The sequence below is a fragment of the Giraffa tippelskirchi genome, chromosome 7, assembly GCF_054371585.1.
Source record: "Giraffa tippelskirchi isolate mGirTip1 chromosome 7, T2T-mGirTip1v1.2.pri, whole genome shotgun sequence".
Taxonomy (NCBI): Eukaryota; Metazoa; Chordata; class Mammalia; order Artiodactyla; family Giraffidae; genus Giraffa; species Giraffa tippelskirchi.
In genome coordinates, this window is record NC_137281.1 from 82,416,590 (window position 1) to 82,426,704 (window position 10,115).

The 10,115-nt window shown below is 50.9% G+C and overlaps 1 protein-coding gene and 1 pseudogene across 4 annotated transcripts in view; both read left to right on the forward strand.

Moving 5' to 3' along the window:
- The window catches only part of NOX5 (NADPH oxidase 5), a 77,183-nt gene extending 68,812 nt beyond the window's left edge, over nt 1-8,371 (forward strand). For 2 of the 3 annotated variants that reach the window (XM_081511913.1, XM_081511914.1), the window contains 2 exons: nt 73-239; nt 1,220-4,200. In XM_081511913.1, coding sequence (XP_081368039.1) covers nt 73-239; nt 1,220-1,351 — 299 coding nt within the window. In that variant the 3' untranslated portion in view covers nt 1,352-4,200. Of the gene's footprint in view, nt 1-72; nt 240-1,219; nt 4,201-7,995 lie in introns of those variants that run through there. The other variant, XM_081511915.1, reaches the window with a different exon arrangement.
- Nucleotides 3,632-7,386, forward strand: LOC145514327 (ATP synthase peripheral stalk subunit d, mitochondrial pseudogene; annotated as a pseudogene). The gene is made up of 2 exons (XR_014060060.1): nt 3,632-4,385; nt 6,255-7,386. The product of XR_014060060.1 is annotated as an ATP synthase peripheral stalk subunit d, mitochondrial pseudogene (transcript).
- Nucleotides 8,372-10,115: the final 1,744 nt, after the last annotated feature.

Sequence of the window (10,115 nt, forward strand, 5' to 3'; positions counted from 1 at the left end):
TGGCTGGCGTCCAGCCCTGTCCCCATCACAGGTGCTGGCCCCTCAGCCCTGCCCTCTCCTCCCACCACGTAGGCCGTTTTCTGGAGCTGCACATGTACATGACCTCTGCGCTGAGCAAGAACGACATAAAGGCCATTGGTCTGCAGATGGCCCTCGACCTCCTGGCCAAGAAGGAGAAGAAGGATTCCATCACGGGCCTCCAGACACGCACCCAGCCTGGGCGGCCTGATTGGAACAAGGTAAAGGCCACCTGGAGTCCTGAAGCCTGCAGGGACTAGTGGGGCTGAGAGCCTGAGGCACTGGCTAGGGAGATTTGGGCCAAGCAACCAGAGGCAAAGCTTGGGGCCAGCATCCAGAGTCCAGCTAGGATCTCAGGGCTGGAATGGGAGGCAGGGTACCTACGTTCTGGCTCCATCACTGCCTCACTTTGTTCCACCACTAGCCTCTGTCTCCCCGTCTGATCACAGAGGAAGTTAGTCCCTAGGACCTCCAAGGCCCCTCCCAGCCTGCAAACCCCCTGCAGACCAGAGTCCAAAGGCCCCAGTGGAAAGAATTCTGGGGAGATATCAGGTCTTATCCCAGTCTATTTTATTCCTCAGATTGGTTTTATTATTATTTTTCCTCCCTGAGCACTTAACCAGTTGGGGTGTAGTGTTTGTCTGAAATGACCAGAAGGTATTGCTTTTCAAACTGCTGTAGGTGATCCATGTTTAGATGGTAAGAGCTGGTGGGGAAGGGGATGCCAGCAGGCCTTGAACACCAAGAAAACTTTAGGCAAGGCAATTCTTAAGCAGAACTTGGGGTGGAAAGTGGTCCTCCCTGGGGGAGGAAGCCTGACTTCAGAGGCATTTCGATGGAGGCCTGTGAGCTGGCATGAGGTTGGGGCATTGGAGCTCAGTGTGCCCGCTGGGCTCTGCCATCGCCCCCCAGCACTGCAGCTGGTTAGTACATGTCTCCCACATGGATGCAGCTCCTTGAGTGGAGGGCCTGGGTCTTATCTCCTTCTGGTCCAGCCCTCCCTGGAGTCTGGGTCAGGTTATGCATTGAGCAAATGGCTCCTAAACTAATGGCCAAAGCCAAGCAGCTATGCCCTGGAGCTCCTCATGGGGAGGACAGTCACCCTGGCCCATTATGTCCTCAGCCCCACTAGGTGAGTCACTGGGTGGGTCCGAAGTCCCCCTCTTCTCCCTCTGCTCTTTCCCAATTCCGTGGACCCTAGGTGTTCCAGAAGGTGGCCGCTGAGAAGAAAGGCAAGGTTCAAGTCTTCTTCTGTGGCTCTCCAGCTCTGGCCAAGATCCTCAAGGGCCACTGTGAGCAGTTCAGCTTCAAGTTTTTCCAAGAGAACTTCTAGCTCTGCCTCTCCCAGCTCTGCCCAAACCCACACCGCTCGCCAGCCTAATCAGACTGCTGCTAGTGCCCTGCAGGGACCAGCCTCACAGGACCCAGCAAATCCAGCTCCACGTGCAGAACAGGAGCCCCTAGGAGGCAGATGGACTTCCTTGAGAGCCCAAGGAGAAGGCGGGGCCTTGTGGGGTGCTGCTGTGAGTTTGGGAATTGCTGTGAGGCTGGGCAGACTTGGCCAGAGGGTAGAGGGGGCCTTTCCAGGGCAACCCCTCCTCCAGAAGTCCTCTGAGGACACCTTCCCTCCTACTACAGTAGTCCCAGACCTACCTGATCATCGTGGTCATTCCAGAACTTACACACACACAGCATTTTATTATGAAAATTTTCAAACATACAGAAAATTAAGACTTGTCCAGGGAACAGTGTTACTCACTTTCTAGATTCCTCAGTTAACATTTTGCTGTGTTTGGTTTACTGCATATTTTCCATTTCTCCCTCCCTCTATTCATCCATCAGGCTATCCTGTTTTTCTGATGCATTTCAAAGCACACCTTGCTACTCAGAGGAACTTTCTTTAAAGGTATATTCCTGTGACCCTGCCCAGAAATTCTGATTCTACAGATCTGGGGTTGAGACCTGGAATGTGTGTTTTATCCAGAATCCATTCCCAAAGGGAGAGATGAGCAGCTAATTTTCCCTTCTCTTTATGTTGTTGTCTTCCCATCTCTCTTTTTATCTGTGTCTCTTTTCTTCTCTCTGTCTTTCTCCTTGTGTCTCTCCCCTGTGTGCGTCCCTTCCTTGCTCGGCATGATGCTTTTCCCTTCTCTCCACACAGTCATTAGAGAAGTGGAATGGAGACAGAGTCTCTGTGTGTGTCTCTCCATGGGGGTCACAGAGAAGTCCTGTGCCTGGGAATCTGGCAGGTTGTGACTTGTAGCTCAGCTCAGCTCTGCCCAGTGCTGTGGCCCTGGAAACCTCCTCGAGTTTGTTTCTTCATCTGAAGGATGGGCCTGATGCCCCGCCTCCCTGATCACAGTTGCTGGGGGTGAAATGAGACATCACCAGTAGTGCTCAGGATGTTCATCTGTCCCTGGGTGCCTCTTTACTGCTCCAGCATCTGAGTCTGTGCATCTTCTCTCTACTTCATGAAAGTGAAAGTGAAAGTCGCTCAGTCGTGTCCAACTCTGCAACCCCATAGACTATACAGTCCATGGAATTCTCCAGGCCAGAATACTGGAGTGGGTAGCCTTTCCCTTCTCCAGGGGATCTTCCCAACTCAGGGATTGAACCCAGGTCTACTGCATTGCAGGTGGATTCTTTACCAGCTAAGCCACAAGGGAAGCCCAAGAATACTGGAGTGGGCAGCCTGTTCCTTCTCAAGGGGATCTTCCCGACCCAGAAATCGAACCAAGGTCTCCTGCATTGCAGCCGAATTCTTTACCAACTGAGCTATCAGGGAAGCCCATTCTCTACTTCATGCTCCCTCTATGTGTTGGAGCCTCTTTTTGCATCTGTCACTGTCCAGACAGGAGTAGACGGCAAGGACAGCAAATACAGAAGCTCTCCTGGGAGACTCTTTGGGGAGGAGATGTCCTGGGTGGTACCAGGGGTAGAAGAGCTGGCCTCACCCCTCAGACCTGAACTGGGTATTTTCTCTCTGCCTCACCCTGCAAGCCCCTGGGGACCTCACAGTTGCCACACATCCTCCGCCTTGCAGCTAGTCTTGCTGGGTTCCATCTCTTCTGTGACAGTCTAAACTCTCCTCCCCAAAGCGGCTTTCAGGGGATTGGAATCAGACACTTTCCAATGGGATTGTAGAATATACCTTTCTTTTCTGAGGGTTAGAAGTCCTGGGCACAGAACAGGTAAAGGTGACAACCACGATGGTGACACCTCTTATAAAGGGCTGGGCATCAGAGAGGGTCCTGGGACACAGCAGGTGAGGGGGTTGCAGAGGACACTGGAGTCATCCTGTGGGTGACAATGAAATGACATCAGTGAGAGAAGTTCTTTTCAAATAGCAGCAGCAAAGGGGGACTTCCCTGGTGGCCCAGTGGCTAAGACTCTGTACTCCCAATGCTGGGGTCCAGGTTTGATCCCTGGCCAGGGAACTAAATCCCACATGCCACAACGAAAAGTTCCCATTCCACAACTAAGATATCCCACGTGTCACTACTAAAGATCCCACATGCCACCACTAAAACCCAGCACAACCAAATAAGTATTTAAAAAAAAAACAATCAGGCTGGGGATTGCAGGCCGCCTGGGGTTGGTGAAGGATCTCAAGATGGCTGGACAGAAACTTGCTCTAAAAACCATTGACTGGGTAGCTATCGGGGAGATCATCCCCCCGAAACCAGAAGGCCATGGCTAACTCCTTGAAGTCCTGGAATGAGACCCTAACCTCCAGGTTGGCTGCTCTGCCTGAGAAGCCACCTGCCGTCGACTGGGCTTACTACAAGGCCAACGTGGCAAAGGCTGGCTTGGTGGATGACTTTGAGAAGAAGTTTAATGCCCTGAAGTTACCTATACCAGAGGATAAATATACTGCCCAGGTGGATGCTGAAGAAAAAGAAGATGTGAAAAGTTGTGCTGAGTTTTTGACTCTCTCAAAGACCAGGATTCAGGAATATGAGAAAGAGCTGGAGAAGATGAGGAACATAATTCCATTTGATCAGATGACCATTGAGGACTTGAATGAAATCTTCCCGGAAACCAAATTAGACAAGAAGAAGTACCCCTACTGGCCTCACAGGCCAGTTGAGAGCTTATAAGCTCGAGTCTGGGAGAAAGCTCTGGCCCTCGAATTATAAAATCTGGACATTAAAAATAATTACATGGTGAAAAAAAAAAAAAGAATCAGCAGCAAGAAAAGCGGATGGTGGATAAGGATGTTGAAGTGCACCCTGGGGCAGAGGGCGGAACACAGCATGAGGACTGGGACAGAGAAAAGATGGAATGCAGGACATCGTATTCCAGATGCAGGAGGAGCAGGAGGAGGAATGCAAGAGGAAGAGTGGGGCCCAGCTGTCAGCCCTGAGGTAAAGGAGGCAACCACGCGAGCCGTATGGAGGGCAGGAAGGAGGGTACCCGGTTCTCAGGGCCTCTCCAGGGGGTGGGCATCAGCATATCTGAGAGGCCTTGTGTCGGGGCCTCTGTGCACGACTGTGTTTAATTTCCAACAAGTCTGGGATAGACATCTAACTCCCATGGGGAAACTCGGACCAAGAACAATTAACTTACCAGCCTGGGGTCACCCTCTTGGAGCCCATTGCCTCCTGTTGAGTCTGTGTTTTTGCCTTGTCATCAGACTTGGGAAAGCTTGGGGAAAAAAACAACTGTCACTCAGTGGCGTCTAGATGTAAGCTAAGAGGGTGTCCTGATGGGCTGGTAAAGAGAATATAGCAAAGTCATGTGGCAAGAGTTTGCAGAGCATTCTAGTGTGTGCTAAGAGGACTTCACACACACACACACACACACACACACACACACACACACACACACACACACACACACACACACACACACACACACACACACACACACACACACACACACACACACACACACACACACACACACACACACACACACACACACACACACACACACACACACACACACACACACTCATGCACACACAGTCACCATTATCTTACAGTTTGCCCAGTCCGCAGTTCCTTGCTCTCTCATTACAGATTTCCACTGATCTGCCACTGAATACAAACAGCAATTTCATCTTCCAAAGGGCATGGGAGCATGTGGAGGAACTTGCGTCTAGATTCTAAAATCCTTGAAGGATCCACAGGTGTGACTTGCGACCATGTGTGTCCAAGGCTTTCTCTCTAGACACATCCTAGTTACCCACTGGAGGGCGCTGTGGAACCATCGATCTCAAGAGGGTTTGTTTTGCTGGGAGGGAGACTGGTTTCCGAATGGTAGTGAATCGGTAAGAGCCAGGGAAGAAAGCCCCACCCCAAAGCTCTCTGCTGGAGGCAACAGCTCTACGCGGGGACGGAGGCAGAACCGTGAAGTCAAGAAACTTCATTTTCAAGCGTAGAGTTTCTTGGGACTTCGTGGTGGTCCAGTGGTTAAGACTCAGTGCTTCAGAGTCATGCAGCTACACAGGGTGCATGGGTTCCATCCCTGGTCGGGAACTTCCACAAGTCGTGAGGCGCGGCAAAGAAAGAAAGTCAGTTTCTCTAGCTGCCAGCCTCTTACCCCAACACACAAACACACAAATGCATACACAACCCTCCACCTCCCCACCCTCTGCTACACACACACACAGACACACACACACACACACAGACACACACACGCACACACACACACACACCCCACACACCCCTCCCATCCCTGTACCCAGTGTACAAGTTCTGGGCTTCCCTCTTTTCTAGCTGCAAGGTCAGAGCAGGTCTGGGGCAGCGGGCTGGAAGGTAGGGGGAGTTCGTTGGCCCAGGCTCATAGGTGACAGGATCGAATATGTGGGCGTACAGGTCAGCCGGGCCATCCATCTGGATGTTTCCTAGATGCCCAGATGCGGGCCAACCTGCCGTTAACCAGAAACAAGTGCATCCCCATGACTGGCTTTTTCTTCTTCCACCCAGGTGTTGGCTGTGCCCTAGGCAAACAGAGAGGGAATGCAGGTGAACTCAAGATCAGGGCAGGGTATTAGGGTGTGTACCGCCCACTCCATCAAGCTGGGCACTCCCAGAGGTCAGGCCTGTGGCCCCAGGGCCTCCTGTAGATGGAGGGGCCTCACGCGGATATCAGCTCCCCCCAGGGGAGGGGCTTCTTAAACAGAATCCTCCTTGGGAAGTGAGCGTCCTCCACTTGTCACTGTCACGGTACTCTGGGGAACAAAAGCGAGAATACAAGCGCACTGAACGAACGAATCGCTTTGCCAGGCTCCACGACGCTGCTCTGCTGTGACGCCAGCTCTGGAGGGGACAGCAGCATCAGTGACACAAACCATTTGACAGCCTCCTGCAGTGCGGTCTATTAATACACTGAGAGCCGGCGGTGCTGAGGAGTGTCGCCGCCTTGCAGACAAGGTGGAGGTGGTTGTTGTTCAGTCAGTCGTGTCCGGCTGTGTGACCCCATGGACTGCAGCACACCAGGCTTCCCTGTCCTTCACCATCTCCCCGAGCTTGCTCAAATTCATGTCCACTGAGTCCGTGATGCCATCCAACCATCTCGTCCTCTGTCCTCCCCTTCTCCTCCTGCTTTCAATCTTTCCCACTATCAGGGTCTTTTCTAATGAGTTAGCTCTTTGCATCAGATGGCCAAAGTATTGAAGCTTGGAGAGATTAGCCACTCCAGTTGAGACCGGCTGTGGGCAAACTCCTGGGAACTGTGCGGTGTGGAAAGGCTTTTGCCCTCTGAAATCCAGGAGCCGGCCTCTGCATTTGCTCTGTGACCTTGATCTGCCCTGTGACCTCTCAGAGCTCTCACTGCCTCAGTGAACAGATGAACGATGTGCACGTTTAAATGCTTGTACATGCATAGTCTTTCCAAAATTTACACAGAAATGTGTTTTATCTGTTTGCTCTGAGTGGGATAGACAGTGTTGGTTTTTTTTTTTTTACCTTTTTATTTTCTACCCCTCTATCAATTTTGAAGCTTTTATGACAAACATGTATTAGTTTTATAGCTGTATTTAAAAAAAAGAAATCCAAAATAGAAGGTTAATTAAAAATTCAAATGCCATGTTTTGATGTGTTTCCATTGCATCTAACAAAAAACAAACAGTGTCTGTGTATTGTGCAGGAAATAAATAGAAACGTGTTGGAAGAGGGTAAGAAGGATACACACATAACAGTGCCCAGTGGTCAACTGGAAGGAGGTAAAGGAGCACTCTGAGCAGTCCTCTCTGTTCTATTTCATGTATTTCTGTATCACCCATGGAATGTTTCACAGCATAGAATTTTTATACCATGCGCTTCATATATTACTCGGTTTTTATCTGTGTACGTATGTGATGGCCTGCGTCCTTTTTAAAAGAATAAAGCATCATGAAGAGAGCGTCTGAAGTGAAAATCACTTAATTGTGTCCGACTCTTTGTGACCCCATGGACTATATAATCCATGGCATTCCCCAGGCCAGAATACTGGAATGGGTAGCCTTTCCCTTCTCCAGGGGATCTTCCCAAGCCAGGGATCGAACCCAGGTCTCCTGCATTGCAGGCGGATTCTTTACCAGCTGAGCCACCAGGGAAGCCCGATAATAAAAGAAGCCCCAAAAGAATAAAGCAGATTGGAGAGAGCATCTGAGGTGTCTTCTAAAGATCCCTCATATTGATTAGTTCTCCAGTGGGAGTGTTTGGGGGCACTGCTGGCCCTGGGAATGGGCCCCTTCCACTGGGGGGCGCTCCAACCTCTTCTACAGAGCAAGGCTGCTCCAGTGCCCAGGTTCAGAATGCAAAGCTGCCAGCCATATGTGCTCTAAGTATTCAAATTAAAGGCCCCTTCCCGGCCCAGGGCTGGTCCAGAAAGACTGTCTCGGGGGCACTGACTCTGCTAACCAAATACTCACATTAACCAGCCTTCCTGACAGATTGATGCATCTTTTTATGATCTGTCTTTACAATATGATGACTCTCTCCTTTTAAAAATAAGATTAATTCAGACAAGACATTTACTTTACAGGGAAATCCATCCCAGGGGGGAAGAAGACTCCAGCAGAAAGGCAGAGATGGCTGGAGAAAGACCACTCTCAAGGAAGCTTCCTACCTCCCAACATTAGCTCTGTGACAGTGGCCCCAAATTAGCTGCCCTAATCCTACACCACCTGGAATCACCACAGGTGCATGAGTGTTGCCTCCTGGAGAAAACAAAATAAATCAGGGAGTGGGTTTCAGTGTGTGGGGAGGTGGGGGGGTGGTGGGAGGAAGTGAGGGAGGGAATGGTGTATTATTTTTTTGGTAAAAGAAAAAAGTTCTGAGATTCTCCCAAACTTGTTTGGACATATGTGTATACGGATTAAGCTTGTCTTTAAAGAATAGAGAAGTACATCCAAGGGAAATGAATTATTCGTCTCTGTCTCTGTGTCTGGAATAGCACTGCCATCTAGCTGGTGCTTGGCAGTGGTTCGTGAAGGCTTCTGCGCTGTGATCCCTGTTTCAGCTGGTGGCATCAGCAAGGTACCCTTGACTCCTCTGTCTCCCCATCTTCACCCCTCATCCAGCCACCAAGCGCTGCCAACATGTTTCGCACATCCATTCCCTCCTGTGTCGGTTCTGCCTTGTTTCAGTCCTTCCATAGACTGTTGCCTGGACTCTTACATCCAGCTCCTGGTTGGTCTTCCTTTCTCCAGCCTCTCCGGGTCTGATCCATCCTCCACACTGTTGCAGATCTGATTAGACCCCTTCCTGTTGGATAACTGTCCTGTCACAGTCATCAGACTGCCAAGACTAGCACACAGGCCTTCCTGCACGAGTGCTTGATTCAGTTCTGCAGGCAGTATCATTACTGGCCCTTCTTCCTGTGTCTGGCCAACATCCATTTCACCTTCATACTCTAAAAATGCCGTAGAACTCAGCATTGCCCTGAACACTATGCCATTTCACACCTTCAAGCCTTTGCTTCTGCAGTGCCTGACATTTGGAGCATGCTTCCCCACCTTCAGATTGAGATCTCAGAACATTTTATCAGCTCATCTGTGAAGACTTCCTTGTTGGTCCCTCCGGACATAGAACAACCTCCTCTGTGTGATTGCATCGGATCTACTTCCACTACAGCACCTGTCGCAGGTATCAGCTTTTCCTGTACCTGTCTGTGAACCCCTTGAGGGTAGGAAGTGTCTATGCATCTTTGTCTCCTCCATGCCCGGCACATAGTAGGTGATCATGTGTTGGTGTTGGTGAGCTGACACAACTCACTTGAAGCCCCGTCTGTCTCTACTCCCTTTCCCTGCTCTGCTCTGCCCCTTCAAGGATAAAGAAACTCCAACATCTCTGCCGGCAGACTGGACCAGCCTTACATGTGGATACAGTAGGCAGCTGCCTTCAAGGTGCAACTTAAGGGTCCCTAGAAAGATCCCTGCCTCCCCCGTCTCCCATCCCTCCCACAGTTGCTTCTCTTCTATGAGTGGAGGTCAGGATTCATAGAGGAATCCACACTCCGCCTTCAGCTCCGTCTGTAGTATGAGGAAGTGGGACTCAGGGTCCCTTGTAACTCTGCAATACTTCCTCCTCCTCTTCCTCATTCTGCTTTCCTCCTCTAACTCAAAAGAGATGAATGACTTAGAAAGAGCCAATGAATCAGAAATAGGGAAAGCAAAAAAAAAAAAAAAAAAAAGTAATTTTGCCAAGTTATTATTCAAAGGAGCTCTCTGGGACCAGGAGCAGACCAGCGGCATCAATCACCACGCAGAGCTCTGGGGCTGGGGTTGGGGGAGGTGGCCGCGCTGTCTGTGGATGGCTCTGGGCTCTGTGCGTGAGTGAGGAGCCAGCCCACGGAAGCTGCCAGGCACCACAGAGGGAGGGAGGGAGGCCAGAGGGACACTGAAAGGGGACAGCCAGCCCCAAGGCCTGGGACAAGGCTTACTGACCTGCTTTCCTCAACAGGCCAGAGCCCTGGAGCCTGCACTCTGGACTGGACTGGGCCAGCTGTGGGGAAAGCACCCTTTGGAGCAGAGGGAAGAGGGATGCAGGAGGCAGGCCTCAAGTCTGGAGCCTCTTCTGCTCAGCTGCTCTCCTTTGCTACCCTGAGGGAGACAGCCTTGTCCCACCAGAAGGGGACCTAGTTCACACTCATCCCTGCACCCC